We start from the raw sequence: 26,025 nt of genomic DNA, 5'->3' as shown, positions 1-26,025 counted from the left end.
TACATGTCTCAGAACACCTAGAAGAGGCTTGTCAAAACCTAGACGAGACATGTCAACACCGGGCTGCATGACATGTCTCAGAACACCTGGAAGAGGCTTGTCAACACCAGGCTGCATTACATGTCTCAGAACACCTAGAAGAGGCTTGTCAACACCAGGCTACATTACATGTCTCAGAATACCTAGACAAGGCTTGTCAACACCAGGCTACATTACATGTCTCAGATCACCTAGAAGAGGCTTGTCAACACCAGGCTGCATTACATGTCTCAGAACACCTAGAAGAGGCTTGTCAACACCAGGCTGCATTACATGTCTCAGAACACCTAGAAGAGGCTTGTCAACACCTTGTCAACACCTAGAAGAGGCTTGTCAACACCAGACTGCATTACATGTCTCAGAACACCTAGAAGAGGCTTGTCAACACCAGGCTGCATTACATGTCTCAGAACACCTAGAAGAGGCTTGTCGACACCTTGTCAACACCTAGAAGAGGCTTGTCAACACCAGACTACATTACATGTCTCAGAACACCTGGAAGAGGCTTGTCAACACCAGGCTGCATTACATGTCTCAGAACACCTGGAAGAGGCTTGTCAACACCAGGCTGCATTACATGTCTCAGAACACCTAGAAGAGGCTTGTCAACACCAGGCTACATTACATGTCTCAGAATACCTAGACAAGGCTTGTCAACACCAGGCTACATTACATGTCTCAGAACACCTAGAAGAGGCTTGTCAACACCAGGCTGCATTACATGTCTCAGAACACCTAGAAGAGGCTTGTCAACACCTTGTCAACACCTAGAAGAGGCTTGTCAACACCAGACTGCATTACATGTCTCAGAACACCTAGAAGAGGCTTGTCAACACCAGGCTGCATTACATGTCTCAGAACACCTAGAAGAGGCTTGTCGACACCTTGTCAACGCCTAGACAAGGCTTGTCAACACCAGGCTACATTACATGTCTCAGAACACCTAGAAGAGGCTTGTCAACACCAGGCTGCATTACATGTCTCAGAACACCTAGAAGAGGCTTGTCAACACCAGGCTGCATTACATGTCTCAGAACACCTAGAAGAGGCTTGTCAACACCTTGTCAACACCTAGACGAGACATGTCAACACCAGGCTGCATTACATGTCTCAGAACACCTAGAAGAGGCTTGTCAACACCTTGTCAACACCTAGAAGAGGCTTGTCAACACCAGACTGCATTACATGTCTCAGAACACCTAGAAGAGGCTTGTCAACACCAGGCTGCATTACATGTCTCAGAACACCTAGAAGAGGCTTGTCGACACCTTGTCAACACCTAGAAGAGGCTTGTCAACACCAGACTACATTACATGTCTCAGAACACCTGGAAGAGGCTTGTCAACACCAGGCTGCATTACATGTCTCAGAACACCTGGAAGAGGCTTGTCAACACCAGGCTGCATTACATGTCTCAGAACACCTAGAAGAGGCTTGTCAACACCAGGCTACATTACATGTCTCAGAACACCTAGAAGAGGCTTGTCAACACCAGGCTACATTACATGTCTCAGAACACCTAGAAGAGGCTTGTCAACACCAGGCTGCATTACATGTCTCAGAACACCTAGACGAGGCTTGTCAACACCTTGTCAACACCTAGAAGAGGCTTGTCAACACCAGACTGCATTACATGTCTCAGAACACCTAGAAGAGGCTTGTCAACACCAGGCTGCATTACATGTCTCAGAACACCTAGAAGAGGCTTGTGAACACCTTGTCAACACCTAGACGAGACATGTCAACACCAGGCTGCATTACATGTCTCAGAACACCTAGACGAGGCTTGTCAACACCTTGTCAACACCTAGAAGAGGCTTGTCAACACCAGACTACATTACATGTCTCAGAACACCTGGAAGAGGCTTGTCAACACCAGGCTGCATTACATGTCTCAGAACACCTGGAAGAGGCTTGTCAACACCAGGCTGCATTACATGTCTCAGAACACCTAGAAGAGGCTTGTCAACACCAGGCTACATTACATGTCTCAGAACACCTAGAAGAGGCTTGTCAACACCAGGCTACATTACATGTCTCAGAACACCTAGAAGAGGCTTGTCAACACCAGGCTGCATTACATGTCTCAGAACACCTAGACGAGACATGTCAACACCAGGCTGCATTACATGTCTCAGAACACCTAGAAGAGGCTTGTCAACACCAGGCTGCATTACATGTCTCAGAACACCTAGAAGAGGCTTGTCAAAACCTAGAGGCTTGAGACATGTCAACACCGGGCTGCATGACATGTCTCAGAACACCTGGAAGAGGCTTGTCAACACCAGGCTGCATTACATGTCTCAGAACACCTAGAAGAGGCTTGTCAACACCAGGCTACATTACATGTCTCAGAATACCTAGACAAGGCTTGTCAACACCAGGCTACATTACATGTCTCAGAACACCTAGAAGAGGCTTGTCAACACCAGGCTGCATTACATGTCTCAGAACACCTAGAAGAGGCTTGTCAACACCAGGCTGCATTACATGTCTCAGAACACCTAGAAGAGGCTTGTCAACACCTTGTCAACACCTAGACATGAGACATGTCAACACCAGGCTGCATTACATGTCTCAGAACACCTAGAAGAGGCTTGTCAACACCTTGTCAACACCTAGAAGAGGCTTGTCAACACCAGACTGCATTACATGTCTCAGAACACCTAGAAGAGGCTTGTCAACACCAGGCTGCATTACATGTCTCAGAACACCTAGAAGAGGCTTGTCGACACCTTGTCAACACCTAGAAGAGGCTTGTCAACACCAGACTACATTACATGTCTCAGAACACCTGGAAGAGGCTTGTCAACACCAGGCTGCATTACATGTCTCAGAACACCTGGAAGAGGCTTGTCAACACCAGGCTGCATTACATGTCTCAGAACACCTAGAAGAGGCTTGTCAACACCAGGCTACATTACATGTCTCAGAACACCTAGAAAAGGCTTGTCAACACCAGGCTACATTACATGTCTCAGAACACCTAGAAGAGGCTTGTCAACACCAGGCTGCATTACATGTCTCAGAACACCTAGAAGAGGCTTGTCAACACCTTGTCAACACCTAGAAGAGGCTTGTCAACACCAGACTGCATTACATGTCTCAGAACACCTAGAAGAGGCTTGTCAACACCAGGCTGCATTACATGTCTCAGAACACCTAGAAGAGGCTTGTCAAACACCTTGTCTCAACACCTAGAAGAGGCTTGTCAACACCAGACTACATTACATGTCTCAGAACACCTGGAAGAGGCTTGTCAACACCAGGCTGCATTACATGTCTCAGAACACCTGGAAGAGGCTTGTCAACACCAGGCTGCATTACATGTCTCAGAACACCTAGAAGAGGCTTGTCAACACCAGGCATGTCTCAGAACACCTAGACGAGGCTTGTCAACACCTTGTCAACACCTAGAAGAGGCTTGTCAACACCAGGCTGCATTACATGTCTCAGAACACCTAGAAGAGGCTTGTCAACACCAGGCTGCATTACATGTCTCAGAACACCTAGAAGAGGCTTGTGAACACCTTGTCAACACCTAGAAGAGGCTTGTCAACACCAGACTACATTACATGTCTCAGAACACCTGGAAGAGGCTTGTCAACACCAGGCTGCATTACATGTCTCAGAACACCTGGAAGAGGCTTGTCAACACCAGGCTGCATTACATGTCTCAGAACACCTAGAAGAGGCTTGTCAACACCAGGCTGCATTACATGTCTCAGAACACCTAGACGAGACATGTCAACACCAGGCTGCATTACATGTCTCAGAACACCTAGAAGAGGCTTGTCAACACCAGGCTGCATTACATGTCTCAGAACACCTAGAAGAGGCTTGTCAACACCTTGTCAACACCTAGACGAGACATGTCAACACCAGGCTGCATTACATGTCTCAGAACACCTAGACGAGGCTTGTCAACACCTTGTCAACACCTAGAAGAGGCTTGTCAACACCAGACTACATTACATGTCTCAGAACACCTGGAAGAGGCTTGTCAACACCAGGCTGCATTACATGTCTCAGAACACCTGGAAGAGGCTTGTCAACACCAGGCTGCATTACATGTCTCAGAACACCTAGAAGAGGCTTGTCAACACCAGGCTACATTACATGTCTCAGAACACCTAGAAGAGGCTTGTCAACACCAGGCTACATTACATGTCTCAGAACACCTAGAAGAGGCTTGTCAACACCAGGCTGCATTACATGTCTCAGAACACCTAGACGAGGCTTGTCAACACCTTGTCAACACCTAGAAGAGGCTTGTCAACACCAGACTGCATTACATGTCTCAGAACACCTAGAAGAGGCTTGTCAACACCAGGCTGCATTACATGTCTCAGAACACCTAGAAGAGGCTTGTGAACACCTTGTCAACACCTAGAAGAGGCTTGTCAACACCAGACTACATTACATGTCTCAGAACACCTGGAAGAGGCTTGTCAACACCAGGCTGCATTACATGTCTCAGAACACCTGGAAGAGGCTTGTCAACACCAGGCTGCATTACATGTCTCAGAACACCTAGAAGAGGCTTGTCAACACCAGGCTACATTACATGTCTCAGAACACCTAGAAGAGGCTTGTCAACACCAGGCTACATTACATGTCTCAGAACACCTAGAAGAGGCTTGTCAACACCAGGCTGCATTACATGTCTCAGAACACCTAGACGAGACATGTCAACACCAGGCTGCATTACATGTCTCAGAACACCTAGAAGAGGCTTGTCAACACCAGGCTGCATTACATGTCTCAGAACACCTAGAAGAGGCTTGTCAACACCTTGTCAACACCTAGACGAGACATGTCAACACCAGGCTGCATTACATGTCTCAGAACACCTAGACGAGGCTTGTCAACACCTTGTCAACACCTAGAAGAGGCTTGTCAACACCAGACTGCATTACATGTCTCAGAACACCTAGAAGAGGCTTGTCAACACCAGGCTGCATTACATGTCTCAGAACACCTAGAAGAGGCTTGTCGACACCTTGTCAACACCTAGAAGAGGCTTGTCAACACCAGACTACATTACATGTCTCAGAACACCTGGAAGAGGCTTGTCAACACCAGACTACATTACATGTCTCAGAACACCTGGAAGAGGCTTGTCAACACCAGGCTGCATTACATGTCTCAGAACACCTAGAAGAGGCTTGTCAACACCAGGCTACATTACATGTCTCAGAACACCTAGAAGAGGCTTGTCAACACCAGGCTACATTACATGTCTCAGAACACCTAGAAGAGGCTTGTCAACACCAGGCTGCATTACATGTCTCAGAACACCTAGACGAGGCTTGTCAACACCTTGTCAACACCTAGAAGAGGCTTGTCAACACCAGACTGCATTACATGTCTCAGAACACCTAGAAGAGGCTTGTCAACACCAGGCTGCATTACATGTCTCAGAACACCTAGAAGAGGCTTGTGAACACCTTGTCAACACCTAGAAGAGGCTTGTCAACACCAGGCTACATTACATGTCTCAGAACACCTAGAAGAGGCTTGTCAACACCAGGCTACATTACATGTCTCAGAACACCTAGAAGAGGCTTGTCAACACCAGGCTGCATTACATGTCTCAGAACACCTAGACGAGACATGTCAACACCAGGCTGCATTACATGTCTCAGAACACCTAGAAGAGGCTTGTCAACACCAGGCTGCATTACATGTCTCAGAACACCTAGAAGAGGCTTGTGAACACCTTGTCAACACCTAGAAGAGGCTTGTCAACACCAGACTACATTACATGTCTCAGAACACCTGGAAGAGGCTTGTCAACACCAGGCTGCATTACATGTCTCAGAACACCTGGAAGAGGCTTGTCAACACCAGGCTACATTACATGTCTCAGAACACCTAGAAGAGGCTTGTCAACACCAGGCTGCATTACATGTCTCAGAACACCTAGACGAGGCTTGTCAACACCTTGTCAACACCTAGAAGAGGCTTGTCAACACCAGACTGCATTACATGTCTCAGAAAACCTAGAAGAGGCTTGTCAACACCAGGCTGCATTACATGTCTCAGAACACCTAGAAGAGGCTTGTGAACACCTTGTCAACACCTAGAAGAGGCTTGTCAACACCAGACTACATTACATGTCTCAGAACACCTGGAAGAGGCTTGTCAACACCAGGCTGCATTACATGTCTCAGAACACCTGGAAGAGGCTTGTCAACACCAGGCTGCATTACATGTCTCAGAACACCTAGAAGAGGCTTGTCAACACCAGGCTACATTACATGTCTCAGAACACCTAGAAGAGGCTTGTCAACACCAGGCTACATTACATGTCTCAGAACACCTAGAAGAGGCTTGTCAACACCAGGCTGCATTACATGTCTCAGAACACCTAGACGAGACATGTCAACACCAGGCTGCATTACATGTCTCAGAACACCTAGAAGAGGCTTGTCAACACCAGGCTGCATTACATGTCTCAGAACACCTAGAAGAGGCTTGTCAACACCTTGTCAACACCTAGACGAGACATGTCAACACCAGGCTGCATTACATGTCTCAGAACACCTAGACGAGGCTTGTCAACACCTTGTCAACACCTAGAAGAGGCTTGTCAACACCAGACTACATTACATGTCTCAGAACACCTGGAAGAGGCTTGTCAACACCAGGCTGCATTACATGTCTCAGAACACCTGGAAGAGGCTTGTCAACACCAGGCTGCATTACATGTCTCAGAACACCTAGAAGAGGCTTGTCAACACCAGGCTACATTACATGTCTCAGAACACCTAGAAGAGGCTTGTCAACACCAGGCTACATTACATGTCTCAGAACACCTAGAAGAGGCTTGTCAACACCAGGCTGCATTACATGTCTCAGAACACCTAGACGAGGCTTGTCAACACCTTGTCAACACCTAGAAGAGGCTTGTCAACACCAGACTGCATTACATGTCTCAGAACACCTAGAAGAGGCTTGTCAACACCAGGCTGCATTACATGTCTCAGAACACCTAGAAGAGGCTTGTGAACACCTTGTCAACACCTAGAAGAGGCTTGTCAACACCAGACTACATTACATGTCTCAGAACACCTGGAAGAGGCTTGTCAACACCAGGCTGCATTACATGTCTCAGAACACCTGGAAGAGGCTTGTCAACACCAGGCTGCATTACATGTCTCAGAACACCTAGAAGAGGCTTGTCAACACCAGGCTACATTACATGTCTCAGAACACCTAGAAGAGGCTTGTCAACACCAGGCTACATTACATGTCTCAGAACACCTAGAAGAGGCTTGTCAACACCAGGCTGCATTACATGTCTCAGAACACCTAGACGAGACATGTCAACACCAGGCTGCATTACATGTCTCAGAACACCTAGAAGAGGCTTGTCAACACCAGGCTGCATTACATGTCTCAGAACACCTAGAAGAGGCTTGTCAACACCTTGTCAACACCTAGACGAGACATGTCAACACCAGGCTGCATTACATGTCTCAGAACACCTAGACGAGGCTTGTCAACACCTTGTCAACACCTAGAAGAGGCTTGTCAACACCAGACTACATTACATGTCTCAGAACACCTGGAAGAGGCTTGTCAACACCAGGCTGCATTACATGTCTCAGAACACCTAGAAGAGGCTTGTCAACACCTTGTCAACACCTAGAAGAGGCTTGTCAACACCAGACTGCATTACATGTCTCAGAACACCTAGAAGAGGCTTGTCAACACCAGGCTGCATTACATGTCTCAGAACACCTAGAAGAGGCTTGTGAACACCTTGTCAACACCTAGAAGAGGCTTGTCAACACCAGACTACATTACATGTCTCAGAACACCTGGAAGAGGCTTGTCAACACCAGGCTGCATTACATGTCTCAGAACACCTGGAAGAGGCTTGTCAACACCAGGCTGCATTACATGTCTCAGAACACCTAGAAGAGGCTTGTCAACACCAGGCTACATTACATGTCTCAGAACACCTAGAAGAGGCTTGTCAACACCAGGCTACATTACATGTCTCAGAACACCTAGAAGAGGCTTGTCAACACCAGGCTGCATTACATGTCTCAGAACACCTAGACGAGACATGTCAACACCAGGCTGCATTACATGTCTCAGAACACCTAGAAGAGGCTTGTCAACACCAGGCTGCATTACATGTCTCAGAACACCTAGAAGAGGCTTGTCAACACCTTGTCAACACCTAGACGAGACATGTCAACACCAGGCTGCATTACATGTCTCAGAACACCTAGACGAGGCTTGTCAACACCTTGTCAACACCTAGAAGAGGCTTGTCAACACCAGACTGCATTACATGTCTCAGAACACCTAGAAGAGGCTTGTCAACACCAGGCTGCATTACATGTCTCAGAACACCTAGAAGAGGCTTGTCGACACCTTGTCAACACCTAGAAGAGGCTTGTCAACACCAGACTACATTACATGTCTCAGAACACCTGGAAGAGGCTTGTCAACACCAGACTACATTACATGTCTCAGAACACCTGGAAGAGGCTTGTCAACACCAGGCTGCATTACATGTCTCAGAACACCTAGAAGAGGCTTGTCAACACCAGGCTACATTACATGTCTCAGAACACCTAGAAGAGGCTTGTCAACACCAGGCTACATTACATGTCTCAGAACACCTAGAAGAGGCTTGTCAACACCAGGCTGCATTACATGTCTCAGAACACCTAGACGAGGCTTGTCAACACCTTGTCAACACCTAGAAGAGGCTTGTCAACACCAGACTGCATTACATGTCTCAGAACACCTAGAAGAGGCTTGTCAACACCAGGCTGCATTACATGTCTCAGAACACCTAGAAGAGGCTTGTGAACACCTTGTCAACACCTAGAAGAGGCTTGTCAACACCAGACTACATTACATGTCTCAGAACACCTGGAAGAGGCTTGTCAACACCAGGCTGCATTACATGTCTCAGAACACCTGGAAGAGGCTTGTCAACACCAGGCTGCATTACATGTCTCAGAACACCTAGAAGAGGCTTGTCAACACCAGGCTACATTACATGTCTCAGAACACCTAGAAGAGGCTTGTCAACACCAGGCTACATTACATGTCTCAGAACACCTAGAAGAGGCTTGTCAACACCAGGCTGCATTACATGTCTCAGAACACCTAGAAGAGGCTTGTCAACACCAGGCTGCATTACATGTCTCAGAACACCTAGAAGAGGCTTGTCAACACCTTGTCAACACCTAGACGAGACATGTCAACACCAGGCTGCATTACATGTCTCAGAACACCTAGACGAGGCTTGTCAACACCTTGTCAACACCTAGAAGAGGCTTGTCAACACCAGACTGCATTACATGTCTCAGAACACCTAGAAGAGGCTTGTCAACACCAGGCTGCATTACATGTCTCAGAACACCTAGAAGAGGCTTGTCGACACCTTGTCAACACCTAGAAGAGGCTTGTCAACACCAGACTACATTACATGTCTCAGAACACCTGGAAGAGGCTTGTCAACACCAGGCTGCATTACATGTCTCAGAACACCTGGAAGAGGCTTGTCAACACCAGGCTGCATTACATGTCTCAGAACACCTAGAAGAGGCTTGTCAACACCAGGCTGCATTACATGTCTCAGAACACCTAGAAGAGGCTTGTCAACACCTTGTCAACACCTAGACGAGACATGTCAACACCAGGCTGCATTACATGTCTCAGAACACCTAGAAGAGGCTTGTCAACACCTTGTCAACACCTAGAAGAGGCTTGTCAACACCAGACTGCATTACATGTCTCAGAACACCTAGAAGAGGCTTGTCAACACCAGGCTGCATTACATGTCTCAGAACACCTAGAAGAGGCTTGTCGACACCTTGTCAACACCTAGAAGAGGCTTGTCAACACCAGACTACATTACATGTCTCAGAACACCTGGAAGAGGCTTGTCAACACCAGGCTGCATTACATGTCTCAGAACACCTGGAAGAGGCTTGTCAACAGCAGGCTGCATTTCATGTCTCAGAACACCTAGAAGAGGCTTGTCGACACCTTGTCAACACCTAGAAGAGGCTTGTCAACACCAGACTACATTACATGTCTCAGAACACCTGGAAGAGGCTTGTCAACACCAGGCTGCATTACATGTCTCAGAACACCTGGAAGAGGCTTGTCAACACCAGGCTGCATTACATGTCTCAGAACACCTAGAAGAGGCTTGTCAACACCAGGCTACATTACATGTCTCAGAACACCTAGAAGAGGCTTGTCAACACCAGGCTACATTACATGTCTCAGAACACCTAGAAGAGGCTTGTCAACACCAGGCTGCATTACATGTCTCAGAACACCTAGACGAGACATGTCAACACCAGGCTGCATTACATGTCTCAGAACACCTAGAAGAGGCTTGTCAACACCAGGCTGCATTACATGTCTCAGAACACCTAGAAGAGGCTTGTCAACACCTTGTCAACACCTAGACGAGACATGTCAACACCAGGCTGCATTACATGTCTCAGAACACCTAGAAGAGGCTTGTCAACACCTTGTCAACACCTAGAAGAGGCTTGTCAACACCAGACTGCATTACATGTCTCAGAACACCTAGAAGAGGCTTGTCAACACCAGGCTGCATTACATGTCTCAGAACACCTAGAAGAGGCTTGTCGACACCTTGTCAACACCTAGAAGAGGCTTGTCAACACCAGACTACATTACATGTCTCAGAACACCTGGAAGAGGCTTGTCAACACCAGGCTGCATTACATGTCTCAGAACACCTAGAAGAGGCTTGTCAACACCAGGCTGCATTACATGTCTCAGAACACCTAGAAGAGGCTTGTCAACACCAGGCTACATTACATGTCTCAGAACACCTAGAAGAGGCTTGTCAACACCAGGCTGCATTACATGTCTCAGAACACCTAGACGAGACATGTCAACACCAGGCTGCATTACATGTCTCAGAACAACTAGAAGAGGCTTGTCAACACCAGGCTGCATTACATGTCTCAGAACACCTAGAAGAGGCTTGTCAACACCGTGTCAACACCTAGACGAGACATGTCAACACCAGGCTGCATTACATGTCTCAGAACACCTAGACGAGGCTTGTCAACACCTTGTCAACACCTAGAAGAGGCTTGTCAACACCAGACTGCATTACATGTCTCAGAACACCTAGAAGAGGCTTGTCAACACCAGCCTGCATTACATGTCTCAGAACACCTAGAAGAGGCTTGTCGACACCTTGTCAACACCTAGAAGAGGCTTGTCAACACCAGACTACATTACATGTCTCAGAACACCTGGAAGAGGCTTGTCAACACCAGGCTGCATTACATGTCTCAGAACACCTGGAAGAGGCTTGTCAACACCAGGCTGCATTACATGTCTCAGAACACCTAGAAGAGGCTTGTCAACACCAGGCTACATTACATGTCTCCGAACACCTAGAAGAGGCTTGTCAACACCAGGCTACATTACATGTCTCAGAACACCTAGAAGAGGCTTGTCAACACCAGGCTGCATTACATGTCTCAGAACACCTAGACGAGACATGTCAACACCAGCCTGCATTACATGTCTCAGAACACCTAGAAGAGGCTTGTCAACACCAGGCTGCATTACATGTCTCAGAACACCTAGCAGAGGCTTGTCAACACCAGGCTACATTACATGTCTCAGAATACCTAGACAAGGCTTGTCAACAACGGGCTACATTACATGTCTTAGAACACCTAGAAGAGGCTTGTCAACACCAGGCTACAGTACATGTCTCAGAACACCTAGAAGAGGCTTGTCAACACCAGGCTACATTACATGTCTCAGAATACCTAGACAAGGCTTGTCAACACCAGGCTACATTACGTCTCAGAACACCTAGAAGAGGCTTGTCAACACCAGGCTACATTACATGTCTCAGAACACCTAACCGAGGGATATCAAGACCAGGCTGCATTACATGTCTCAGAACACCTGGATTAAAACCAGGTACTGCAGTGACACCTCTTGCACTGAGATACAGTGTCTTAGACCACTGCGCGACTTGGGAGCCCTCGTCAAAAGTAGCATAGTAATATGTAGGCATAGCATAGATAACTACATTGAATGGCCCTGCCTGTCACAATATTGCAATATGTAGGCCCTAGGCTATGAAGTTAGACTGAAACAAAAATATTTGTTAATGGAATACAGCTAGAAACATGTTTCCTGTCTAGCAAAAATAAAAGATCCCACTTAACCCCTTTCACTGTATCACTCAGTAGTCCCACACCCTGCCCTGTACTACAACACAGAAAGGAAAGAGTGTAGCCTAGTGTAGTAAATTAACGACTGTATCAGACAAAGTGTACACACAGTAGTATTTCCTTGACATTATTTGTTTTCTGGAAAAAATTTTGATGCCAGAGAGTTAGCTAGCGAACTAGGAAGATGCAGTTAAGATAGCTATACACTGCAAAGACAAAGCAGAGCAAACGGTTCATCCCTCTTAGGAGCACTGGTGCAGGTTGCTCTCAAGCCCTCACTCTCAGAGTAAAGGACTCTCAACACACAGTTATTGTCCCAATGGCACCCTATGCCCTATATAGTGCACTACTTTTGACCAGACCCAGATAGAGCTCTAGTCAAAAGTAGTGCACTATGTAGGGAATAGGGGACGCACTCCACCCCTTTCACTGTATAACTCAGTAGTCCCACGCCCTGCCCTATACCACAAAGCAGAAAGGAGAGTGTAGCCTAGTGAGGTAAATGAACAACTAACATTATATCAGACAGAGTGTACACACAGTAATATTTTCTTGGTATTATTCGATCTTCTGGCAAGCAATTTGGCACTAGAGAGTTAGCTAGCGAGCTAGGAAGATACCGATAGCTATACTAGCTAGCTACTACACTGGCTAGCTAGCTAAACAAAGGTGGTGGTTTTCTGACAGCCAACAATGTGGTCCCCCTAGCCTAGCCCATTCAAATAGACGGCCATTTCCTGCTTGGGTTCTTGAGAGCTAGCTAGTGGTCACCAACCCTGTCCCTGAAACCAACAAGTCCATATTAACAACACTTACCGAGAAGAGCATTGAGTAGACATTTAAGGTGAATTTGATGAAATAATAGAAGCGGTTGCTGTTTCTCACTTCTTTGTATGAAGGCATACTGCTTGGTAGCTGAAGAAGCTTGGTAGCTGAAGAAGCTAGCTAGCTAGCCAAGACACTAACGTTAGCTAGCTAGCTAGCTAGCTATGCTAGTAGAAGAATATCAACAACACTGATTAGCTATTTCAGCAAATTAGCTAGCTATATTATCGGATTTAATTTTCAAAACGTCTCAATTTTGCACGAGGACGTGAACGCTTTAATTGATCTCAAATAGCTACTCCCGTTAAATTTTGTCTCACACACACAAATCCCCCTCTATTCCCACAAACAATAACTTCCGTGCACGCTCTGATTTGGCCACACAATTTAAAGGGCCAGAGCGGTGAAATACATTGTACTAACGATGTAATTAACGTGTCATCTCACTCTATCTTTTAAAAATAATTATCGAAATACATAGCAATTTCGTTTTTTTGTTGTTGTTGCTATTTATAGCAATTATCCAACAGCACTCGATTATTACAATATGATCACGTGCAACAGCCCAGATGGTAGACAAAGGAGCTTGCTTTCATCATCCAGACATGCATTGCTTGCTTTCCTTTGGAACGAACATCTTAAAGGAAATGGGTCACATCCAAGGTTCCCCTTAGCCGCTTAATAGGCTGTGTCACTACCCGAAAAATGTCACTGTTACTGGACAAAGAGCATTTAATCCCTGCTATTGCTCATTATTGCATCAGCTCTTGTTGGTGTATTTTTGGCACACATGTATGTGATGTAGATACTGGATACTAGGCTATTACTAGGTCAGTAGTCTTTGTTGTAACTTACATTTTAGAAGCCGCAGGTAGGCTTACAATGAACACATCTAAATAGCATGTGTGCGAATACCGGCTTGTGCCCTAACACAGCTCACATACATTCAGCACCATGGACAGCACCGCGAACCCGATTCAGCACCAGAGCCGCTAAACAGCGCAGCGCCCAGGCAACTCATTCCCCCTTTTCATGGACTTTAGAATTGAAGATTCAACGCATCTGTATGGTGGCGCTGCAGAAAGGCCTGCAGAAAGACTCTGCCATGCTTTTGCTATTTTTCCCATTCCTTTCTTCGCTGGACATTATTATTATTATAATTGCAAACCTATAGGCAATATAACATTTCTTACAGGAAACAGAAGATACAGAACAGTATTTCAATAGGACTAAGACTACTGCTTTCAGACTCTTTTAACATTTAGGCTACATTTTATTGAATTAATACTGTATTAGCAAACAGACTCTAAGAATAGTGAGTCCAATTAATCAATCAATCAAGACATGCCCATTAATTATTATCCACATAAAAATGCACATTTCCTGTTGCTTCACACCTGTATTAGATTTTAAAGCCCTTGCAAGGTCTAATCAATAGCCTATGCCTTTGGATCTACAAGTCATTACACACCATTGATGTGAACAGGATTTAGGTAGCTAAGTAGCTAAGGTTGCTAAGTCCATCTACAGCTAAATGCATGTTTTGGGGATTTGAAGCCCTCTTGCATTTCAATGGATAACAAGCTGCTCCTCGCTGCCACTCACACATACACCAGAGCGTGCCTGGAATATGGGTGGCTTGCTTAATATTCAATAATGGATAATTCATGAATTATAGATGGTTGTGCTGAGGGCATTGGGGATCACTGAATGAATTACTGGCCAGATGCACGTTGGGGTCAGTCTATTGGATGCCAACTCACATAACCAGTGACCGACTCATGGACTGACGAAATGAATGACTGTCACAGTGGTTGTCATGTCATTGTGAGTGAAAGTGGAAATATACACTACCGGTCAAAAGTTTTAGAACACCTACTCATCCAAGAGTTTAGAATAATAGTGAGGACATGAAATAACACACATGGAATCATGTAGTAACCAAAAAAGTGTTAAACAAATCAAAATATATTATTTATTTGAGATTCTTCAAATAGCCACCCTTTGCCTTGATGACAGCTTTGCACACTCTTGGCATTCTCTCAACCAGCTTCATGAGATAGTCACCTGGAATGCATTAAAATTAGCAGGTGTGCCTTGTTAAAAGTTCATTTGTGGCATTTCTTTAACTTCTTAATGCGTTTGAACCAATCAATTGTGTTGTGACAAGGTAGGGGTGGTATACAGAAGATAGACCTATTTGGTAAAAGACCAATTCCATATTATGGCAAGAACAGCTCAAATAAGCAAAGAGAAACGAAAGTCCATCATTACTTTAAGACATGTCAATATGGAAAATTTCAAGAACTTTGAAAGTTTCTTCAAGTGCAGTCGCAAAAACCATGAAGCGCTATGAAGAAACTGGCTCTCATGAGGACCGCCACAGGAATGGAAGAACCAGAGTTACCTCTGCTGCAGAGGATACATTGATTAAAGTTACCAGCCTCAGAAATTGCAGCACAAATAAATGCTTATCTGAGTTCAAATAACAGACACATCTCAACATCATCTGTTCAGAGGAGACTGTGTGAATCCGGCCTTCATGGTCAAATTGCTGCAAAGAAACCCCTACTAAAGGACTCCAATAAGAAGAGACTTGTTTGGGCCAAGAAACACAAGCACATTAGACTGGTGGAAATTTGTCATTTGGTCTGGAGTCCAAATTTGAGATTTGGGGGTTTTATGAGACACAGTGTGGGGCAATGGATGATCTCCGCATGTGTATTTCTCACCTTAAAACATAGAGGCAGAGGTGTTATGGTGTGGGGGTGCATTGCTGGTGACACTGTCTGTGATTTATTCAGAATTCAAGGCACACTTAACCAGCATGGCTACCACAACATTCTGCAGCGATATGCCATCCCTTCTGGTTTGGGCTTAGTGGGACTATCATTTGTTTTTCAACAGGACAATGACCCAACACACCTCCAGGCGGTGTAAGGGCTATTCTACCAAGAAGGAGAGTGATGGAGTGCTGAATCAGATGACCTGGCCTCCACATTCCTCCGACCTCAACCAAATTGAGATGGTTTGGGATGAGTCAGAGTGAAGTAAAATCAGCCAACAAGTGCTCAGCATATGTGGGAACTCCTTTAAGACTGTTGGAAAAGCATTCCAGGTGAAGCTGGTTGAGAGAATACGAAGCACGTGCAAAGCTGTCATCAAGGCAAAGGTTGACTATTTGAAGAATCTCAAATATGAAATATATTTGGATTTGTTTAACACTTTTTTGGTTACTACATGTCACGCCCTGGTCGAAGTATTTTGTGTTTATCTTTATGTATTGGGTCAGGCCAGGGTGTGGCATGGGGTTTTTGTATTGTGGTGTGTTTTGTCTTGGGGTTTTGGTGTTGGTATTGGGATTGTAGCTTAGTGGGGTATCTAGCAAAGTCTATGGCTGTCTGGAGTGGTTCTCAATCAGAGGCAGGTGTTTATCGTTGTCTCTGATTGGGAACCATATTTAGGCAGCCATATTCTTTGAGTTTGTCGTGGGTGATTGTCCTTTGTGTCTTTGTTCCTGTCGCTGTGTTAGTTGACACAATTATAGGCTGTTTCGGTTTTCGTTTCGTTATTTACGTTCTTTGTTTTGTAGTGTTTGTGTTAATTCATGTTTACGTTGTTTATTAAACATGGATCGCAATCTACACGCTGCATTTTGGTCCGACTCTCCTTCACACCTAGAAAACCGTTACACTACATGATATCATATGTGTTATTTCATAGTTTTGATGTATTTAAAAATAACGAGAAACCCTTGAATGAGTAGGTGTGTCCAAACTTTTGACTGTGGTACTGTATTTTATTGCCTGACTGAAAAAAAGGCACTTCAAACTTTTGACCGGTAGTGTAGCTTAACAGGATATTATATGAATTCTCAACTTTTTATAATCCCCCATTAGATATACATTTCACAAAATCTGCCCTTTCTATCAGAATAGGGTGACTCAGAGTGACTATTTAGAAATAACGAAACACATGGGTCTGGGTTGACCAACCCTCCCACCCCCAAAAAACTGTGGATGAAGAGTTGTCAAAAACAAGAGGAGAAAAAAGTCAGCTTTTGGCATTCAAAGCAGGTTGCAAAAATGTCATAACAGAAGAGCTCATTTGACCAGAAAGCACGTTGAATTCTGAGGTGTTCTCATGTAAATCAACAGGACAAAGGTCAGAGAGCTAAGGACTAAGCTCATTCTTATTAATGTTTTGTCTATTGCATCTGTCCTTTAAACACTGGTGTAATTATTCCAAAAGGGAATTGGACAATTAGCATCTTATCTGAACCACCATCCTTCATTGTGAGAAAGTGCTGGACTGAAACTACTCTGACATAGATCAGGATATTAGAGCCCAAAGACACAATATTAGAGTCCAAAGACATTTACTGCGTCATTGATTATTACTGTGTAATATCTACACCAGATAACAGGAGTTTGGTTCTGTTTCTGGACATCGCTATAATAAACATTTATTTTCTTCCTCGTCTCTAAGGTGACAGGATAATCTAGTTTTCCTCTACCTATACTGTGAGCCATTAACATTGTACAGGTTGCCATGCTAACAATAACATGCATGTACTGTGCCAAAACGAAAATCATGAAATGAATGTGAAACAATGTTGTATATGATTCAATCATCTCTCTCCCATTGCCTATAGGGGAACTGGTGAGAATGTTGAATTGCTGACATGTTTTAAGCAGTCCCGATGATTACCTTGGAGCACTGATTACTTATTTCCCCCTATAGGAAATAAGTGATGTCATGCAAAAAATAGAGGTTTAGGTGAGAGAGAATGGAATTTAAGAAGGACGTATTAAAGAGGATGAGGGAGAGGATAGAGGACAGTGATCAGGAAAGAAAGGCTGTGTGTGACTCACAAGACGGGGAGCATGGAGAGGAGAGACAGGTAGAGAGAACCCCCAATATTCTGGACCATACATTTCATGACCACCCTTTCGTCCTCAAGTTCATAGCTAGTAGTGAGATGAATACCATATTTTCTCTCCAATAATAGATGATTCTATAGATCTTAGAGATAACGTTTACAGTTATAGGAGCTCAATATATGATGAAACCTACTGTTATCCAAGATAATGACATACTGTACTGTATGGCGGTACAGATATAGGATCTTCATTTGACCACTCTGTTGCAGGAGAACTCTTCTGCAATGAAGGGCATTTAAAACTTGTATTGTATTTGCGGTTTTAAAAGGCTTCATCAGGTATGAAGGTAAGACCCAGATGCAAACAATGTCGAATGAACAATGGTTTGATAATCCAACAGGGGCAATAGACAGGTCAAGGCAGGCAGGAGTCAGTAAACCAGAGATGGGGCAACGGTACTGGACAGCAGGCAGGCTCAGGGTCGGGGTAGGCAGAGGTCAATGATCCAGAGGTGGGGCAAAGGCACAGGTCGGCAGGCAGGCTCAGGGTCAGGACAGGCAAGGGTCAAAACCAGGAGGGCGAGAAAAAGAGAGACTGGAAAAAACAGGAGCTGAGGCAAAAACGCTGGTTGACTCGACAAAGACAAACTGGCAACAGGCGAACAGAAACCACAGGTATAAATTCACAGGGGATAATGGGGAAGATAGGCGATACCTGGATGGGAGTGGAGACAATCACAAAGACAGCTTAAACAGATCAGGGTGTGACAGGCTTCTGAAGTTTGTAATTTCCACTTTGAAATCTAGACTTGATTTTCTCTTACAAAAAATCTATTGACCCCTGCAAAAGTTTCCATGAATTACAATGCACATAATAATTCAAATTTCCTGTTGCTCCAGGATAATTTCCTACTGTAACTGGCTCAATTTAAGTTCATACAAATTTAAGATCATACATCTGTACAGTAGTTACACCGTAGCATCCACTGTGAGCTTTTAAGCAATCCTATGGATGATAATCAATAGACAGTCCTCATTGCAAGGGCTTCCAGCTGTTTAGTGGTGGTCCTACTGTATAAGTGCACACTTAATGATGTTACCACTATGCTGTCAGGCATGTCAATGGTTGCTCTATGTGGAATAATATTTTAAATTCTTCTTCTCAATTGTAATAGGTACATTACACATCCATCCGGGTTGACGCCCCCCCTTGGGCTGTGCCGTTGCGAAGATATTTGTGGGCTATACTCGGCCTTGTCTCAGGATGGTAAGTTGGTGGTTGAAGTTATCCCTCTAGTGGTGTGGGGGCTATGCATTGGCAAAGTGGGTGGGGTTATATCCTGCCTGTTTGGCCTTGTCCGGGGGTATCGTCGGATGGGGCCACAGTGTCTCCCGACCCCTCCTGTCTCAGCCTCCAGTATTTATGCTGCAGTAGTTTATGTGTCAGGGGGCTAGGGTCAGTCTGTTATATCTGGAGGATTTCTCCTGTCTTATCCGGTGTCTTGTGTGAATTTAAGTATGCTCTCTAATTCTCTCCCTTTCTCTCTTTTCCTCTCTTTCTTTCTCTCTCTCTCTCTCTCTCGGGGGACCTGAGCCCTAGGACCATGCCTCAGGACTACCTGGCATGATGACTCCTTGCTGTCCCCAGTCCACCTGGCCGTGCTGCTGCTCCAATTTCAACTGTTCTGCCTGCGGCTATGGAACCCTGACCTGTTCACCGAACGTGCTACCTGTCCCAGACCTGCCGTTTTCAACTCTCTAGAGACAGCAGGAGCGGTAGAGATACGCTGAATGATCGGCTATGAAAAGCCAACTGACATTTACTCCTGAGGTGCTGACTTGCTGCACCCTCGACAACTACTGTGATTATTATTATTTGACCATGCTGGTCATTTATCAGCTGATGTAAGAAGGGCTTTATAAATAAATGTGATTGATTGATTGAAGTAAGACACATGAATCAACCTCCATTATTTTCAGTGATGGGATTACTACAGCATATGATGCTAGTAGTACTATGACAGGCTACCATTGTGTGGTCTTTTCTCAATTCTGAAGAGGATATTCCAAGAACTGCAATGCCCTAGCCTCGGCTCCCAGGCTGAGCTCACGTCATGTGAAAGCCTGTGACAGAGGCGAGCAATGGCCTTATAAAATGCAATGTCCTTGTTAAAGCGTATTACTACATACACTACCATTCAAAGGTTCGGGGTCACTTAGAAATTTCCTTATTTTTTAAATAAAAGCCATTTTTTGGTCCATTAAAAAAACATCAAATTGATCAGAAATACAGCGTAGACATTGTTAATGTTGTAAATGACTATTGTAGCTGAAAACGTCTGTTTTTATATGGTATATCTACATAGGCGTACAGAGGTCCATTATCAGCAACCATCCCTTCTGTGTTTCAATGGCACGTTGTGTTAGCTAATCCAAGCTTATCATTTTAAAAGGCTAACTGATCATTAGAAAACCCTTTTGCAACTATGTTAGCACAGCTGAAAACGGTTGATCTGATTAAAGAAGCAATAAAACTGGCCATCTTTAGACTAGTTGAGTATCTTGAACATCAGCATTTGTGGGTTCGATTACAGGCTCAAAATGGCCAGTTTTTCTTCTGAAACTCGTCAGTCTATTATTGTTCTGAGAAATGAAGGCTATTCCATGTGAGAAATTGCCAAGAAACTGAAGATCTCGTACAACGCTGTGTACTACTCCCTTCACAGAACAGCGCAAACTGTCTCTAACCAGTCACTTAGACATTCAGACACAGAAAATCCCACAGAAGTATTTATCCCTGGGCCTCTAGGGATTTATCTCTCTCTCTCTCTCTCTCTCTCTCTCTCTCGCTGTCTCTCTCGCTGTCTCTCTCTCCCTGTCTCTCTCACTCTCTGTGTTACTCAAGCACATTGACTGATTGTCGATCTGCCCCAATTCCTTGTGTACAACATTCATTCAGTAATTTAGCTATGACCATTATCGTGCAGAGAGTGCCACAGAGCATTGGGTGGTTGAGGCCAGATGGAGAGTGAGCAGGAACATGTGACAGACAGTCAGTTGTGATAACTGACTTAAAATGAATTTCCCTGCTCTTTCAGGTTTCAGGACCTGACTTCAGTTATGCTTGACATAGTACTCTATCTATCCCCTTATGGTGCATGCAATAGAAGCCCATCAGGTACGTTTTAAGAGGCCTCTAAAAAAACACCTCAGTATAAATATCTTCTACACTTTTTACACCAATTTGGGGAAAGGAAAACAGAGCAACATTCATATTAGCCTCTCTCTAATCTAAACCTCTCTTTCCCCTTTTCCAATTTTTTGGCACCATGTCTTATTTCCCCAAGGTTGTCAGAATATGTGGCCTATGTTAGCTGATTGGAAATAGTGGGGTAGAGCCTATAATGAAATACATTCAGTTTATATACATCACCCATTCACTATAGGTATCCCCATATCCCACAGTAGCAATATGTATTTGTCGGCTACATATCTCTCTATTGTCTAAATTTAGACATTTATGAATTTGCTAAACTATGCTGGGCTCGTTGAACAAGTTGTCCAGTCCATTAACGTTTCCCGTTACCATATACAATTGCTGAAAATATCTGATATTTGCGTACGCGTGCTAAGTATGAGAGAGAGAGAGAGAGAGAGAGAGAGAGAGAGAGAGAGAGAGAGAGAGAGAGAGAGAGAGAGAGAGCGCACCCCAATGAGCCAAGAGTATAGGGTACGGAGTAGAGCGCTGGAGAGGAGTCAAGTCTAGGAACAGCTTCTTTCGCGTCCTGTGTCTTTTTGCTGCGGTGGAGAAGAGGTGCTCCTTTGAACGCCATGTACCAGGGAACACCTACATTTTACGCGGAGTGGAGTCAACTTAAATACACATTAATTTTCTTATCCAAATTACATTTTTAATAACTGCGGGTTATTCTAAATGTTCTCTGTGTGAGCTGCTTTTCAGTGATCATTGCATCATGTTACCAGTCTAATTTAGGGCTGCCAAATTCGTCAGGATGGCAATGACGAAGAAAGTTTCAATTGAAAGACATCAGTATTCTCCAAGATGATTCCTTACCATTTATTCAATCAGTAACTGGTTGATTAATGTACATTTCATAGGTGTTGCATGGACTAATTATATTATTGTCACCAGCAGAACACCAAAAAATGGATCCCTTGTTCACCACAACTGATGTAAAATTGCCAAGCAATTGGACTAACCGTTCAGGGGTCAATGGAACTGATCAGGACTGGAACCAGTTTGTGCAACCCGTTTGGAGAATTGTGCTATGGGCATTCGCCTACAGTTGCATGGTTACTGTGTCTCTGGTGGGGAACGTCGTTGTAATTTGGATCATTATGGCGCATAAACGAATGCGAACTGTGACCAACTATTTTCTGTTGAACCTCGCGTTTGCTGAAGCGTCTATGTCTGCCTTCAACACCGTTATCAACTTCATCTATTCCGTGCACAACGAGTGGTACTTCGGGCTGATGTACTGTCGCTTTCACAACTTCTTCCCCGTCGCTGCTGTCTTCGCTAGTATATACTCTATGACTGCGATAGCGGTGGACAGGTGAGTTCTGTTTGGGGAAACGTTTCAATGCGCAGCTTCTTATGTTTCACATTGATGTAACAAATGTGAATTTAATCCAAAGGCTAGAATGTATGTTTATGGTGACAATAAATCAAACAGAACAAAACTGCACTTTAATAATAACAATAATGCACTTTAATAATAACAATAATGCACTTGAATCCAGTCACCAAGTTATTAGTAGCCTAATAACTATGTTATAACATATTAGGATTAAGACAATAACATGTATACATAGGTTACATAGACATGTTATATAGCTAGTAATGTATTCATTCAAAAAAATTGGTTCTGGAGTTATGCTACTGCCGCTGCTACTACATCCTTCATCAAACCAACCAATCAATATATATTTAATTTGTGCACTGCAATTCAAACGGTTATTTAGGGTATGTCAATCAGCAACTGCTATAGATAATTGATGTTAATAATAATGTATATAGTAGATGTGTTCATGTTATGTATTGATGTAAGGTGACAGAGGCTGTGGTGTTAGAGTGCTGTGGTATGTTGTGCGTGGATGTGTTGCTTCGTGTGTGTGCGTGCATGTGTGCGTGTATATGTGTGAATGTGTGTTTGACCTCACTGTTTTGTTTATCTCCAGGCTTTTGTTTTTAAACAGACTCACCCATCACATGGCTGTTATAATTAACCTCCATTTCTGTTTGTGAGATAAGCCCTTCTCATGTGAATGCTGCTGTCTAATTTGTAATAATAGTCTGTAATGCCTGGATATCTCTGCTTTTCTACCAGTAGAGTCTGCATGTACTTGACCTTTGCAGTGTTTTAAAATTAAATGACCCCTGAGAGGAATTGGAGTAGGGAGAGCAGGTTTCATGTCAGGTGCTGAAAGGTCACAGAGAGACACGCTCCAAACACACACTGATCTGAATTTACCCCCAATGTTGGCCAAAATGACACCCTATTCCCTATATAGTGCACTACTTTTGAGCAGGGTCCGTATTTTACCCCCACGCACACACACACTGCTTGTGAGCGGAGCAATACTATACACACAGAGGTTAAGCTAGTAGTCAGCTCTCCATTCATCATTATTCAACTACATACTGTAATTAACTTGCCTAATGAATCCTGTCTCTTCATGAACACATTATCTTTACAAACTCAATGAGCCAGTGATCATGTATGCACTCCTGTATGCAAAACGTAACTGGTAAGGTCTATCATGTAGCGTCTGTGTTACCTCCTTCCTCCGTCTGTCAATGTGTGTGTGCGTGCAAGCATTTGTGTGTATTTGTGTCTGTTTATCAGTGCATGCGTTTGCCTGTCTGAGTATATCTGCATGGGTGTGTGTCGACGATGGACAATATCCCCAGCAGCTTGTGGTGGGTGCTAAAACATTCAGTGTTGCAAAATTCAAAAATGCTGTCTGACTCTCAGTCTCCCAGTGAAGACACCCTGGTAAGTATGTACACACAGTCAGATCCTCAGCCTGCCAAACCAAAACACACTGACAAGCCCTGCCACCTTTTTGTGTGTATATATATTTGTGTGAGAGAGCATGTATGAGTGTGTGTGTGTGTGTGTGTGTGTGTGTGTGTGTGTGTGTGTGTGTGTGTGTGTGTGTGTGTGTGTGTGTGTGTGTGTGTGTGTGTGTGTGTGTGTGTGTGTGTGTGTGTGTGTGTGTGTGTGAACATAGGGTAGGTACTGCAAAGCACTTTAAAGCACATTAAATTGCATGTTAACCCAATTGTACCATCTGCTGTGGCAGTCAGACTACTGTGTCCGTGATTCTTCATTCACTTTCCACTCATTTAATCCTGACTCACTGTGATTTGGCAAATCACTGAATCTGCATCTCTCTCACCCATCTTCATCTTATTGCTTTATATAGAAAAGGACAACAGCATTCTTTATGTGTTCATTTGAAGGAATGAAATAGGGAGAGTTAGAGGGAAGTGAATGGAGATAAGTAAGGAGTATTCGGGGAATGAACCCCCAGTGCTGGGGGTCAAACGTGTAAAGTCTGGGGTCAATGCGGCAGCGCCACCTCCAGACCAGACCCTGGTGGACCATGTGATTGCTGACTTTTTTTATTGATCTGCGGTTGGACTATTTGATTAGTGACTCTTAGGGCTATAAGCCAACATGTTGCTGTTGTTCATTTTGCTGTTGTCTACCCTCGGCTTTTACAATGTTGACAATACTTTTAGAGCCCGTTGCTCTGTGAATGAGGAAATATATGACTGTTTTTCCCTCAAGTTTTGTGAGAAACCACACACTTGCACCGTAAATACACGTGAGAACTATGCACATTTCTCCCAAACAATATGGGAGAAATGGGACTCTTGCTCTTAAATGTCAGTACTGTTCTCTTGGTACCATGTCTCTGGACTTCACACATCTCCTGAAATATGTGGTGTTAAAGATTCTGGTGACTCTGGACTCTCGTTCAAGTTCTGTCTGGAACTCCAAATGTTGTAACCCTCGATCTAGACATTATCTTGCTGCTTCTACTGTCTGGAAATGTGCAATCTAACCCAGGTCCTGACCTTCGTACCCCTGCCGAATTAAGTAGTCAGTGGCCTGCAGTTTTTGCATAGGAATGTAAGAAGTCTTCTGCAGAAAGCTTGATTTTGTGAATATATGGATAATAACTGCCGACCCTGATGTATTTATGCTTTCTGAAACCTGGCTCAAAAAATATTTTACAGACAAAAATATTGGCATAAATGGTTACAATGTTTTTCGTACAGATGGTAAATCTAAAGGTGGTGGTGTTGCTATATACATAAAAGACAAGTTTTCAGTGGTTGTTCTGACTTCTGTTACTAAACCTAAGCAATTTGAATATCTGTCTTTGAACCTAAACCTTGGCTCATCTTTAAATATTGTTGTGTCTTGTTGTTATAGACCTCCATCTGCTACTGTTGGCTCTCTGGGTTGTATTTTCAAATTGTTATCACAGAATGTCAACTCTGAGTTCGTCCTGATGAGTTATCTGAATCAGGACATGTTAACATCTAGCTCTGATCATCTCTAAATTCTATGCAATACCCATAATCTCACTCAGTTTGTTAACAGTGTAACTAGGTTGAATATAAAATATCCTCTGAAATCATCTTTGATTGATTTGATCTTAACCAATACTCCTAATTATTTTAATGCTTCTGGTATTTTAGCAAATTACATAAGTGATCACTGTGCTATTGCCTGAGTGAGAGATAGTACAATTCTTAAGAAATCTCCACTTGTCATTAATAAGAAAATAAACTGGAAGCGGTTTGATATTCAAGGTTTTCTACATGATGTATCTAGAATTGAATGGAATAGTCTGGAATTAATCCCTGATGTTGAACTAGCCTTTTCCTACTTCCATAACACATTCCAGGATGTATGCAATAGGCATGCCCCTTTCAAAAAAAATCAGGATTAAGGTCAGAGAGAACCCTTGGTTTACTAAGGAACTTACAAAAATCGTAAGGGAACAAAA

The 26,025-nt window shown here is 44.0% G+C and overlaps 2 protein-coding genes across 2 annotated transcripts in view; one reads left to right on the top strand and one right to left on the bottom strand.

The window, feature by feature from the left end:
- LOC118358492 (tetraspanin-15-like) overlaps positions 1–13,453 on the bottom strand; it is a 43,015-nt gene extending 29,562 nt beyond the window's left edge. The window contains exon 1 of the mRNA XM_052479069.1: positions 13,083–13,453. Within this exon, the coding sequence (XP_052335029.1) occupies positions 13,083–13,169 (87 nt within the window). The 5' untranslated portion in view covers positions 13,170–13,453. The remainder of the gene's footprint in view (positions 1–13,082) is intronic.
- An 8,687-nt stretch (positions 13,454–22,140) lies between these two features.
- Positions 22,141–26,025, top strand: part of LOC118357943 (substance-P receptor-like) — a 36,444-nt gene continuing 32,559 nt past the window's right edge. Inside the window, exon 1 of the mRNA XM_035735249.2 lies at positions 22,141–22,550. Within this exon, the coding sequence (XP_035591142.1) occupies positions 22,141–22,550 (410 nt within the window). The remainder of the gene's footprint in view (positions 22,551–26,025) is intronic.

The sequence above is a fragment of the Oncorhynchus keta genome, chromosome 25 (genome assembly GCF_023373465.1).
Source record: "Oncorhynchus keta strain PuntledgeMale-10-30-2019 chromosome 25, Oket_V2, whole genome shotgun sequence".
Classification (NCBI taxonomy): domain Eukaryota; kingdom Metazoa; phylum Chordata; class Actinopteri; order Salmoniformes; family Salmonidae; genus Oncorhynchus; species Oncorhynchus keta.
This window is presented reverse-complemented; position numbering and strand designations above follow the sequence as displayed.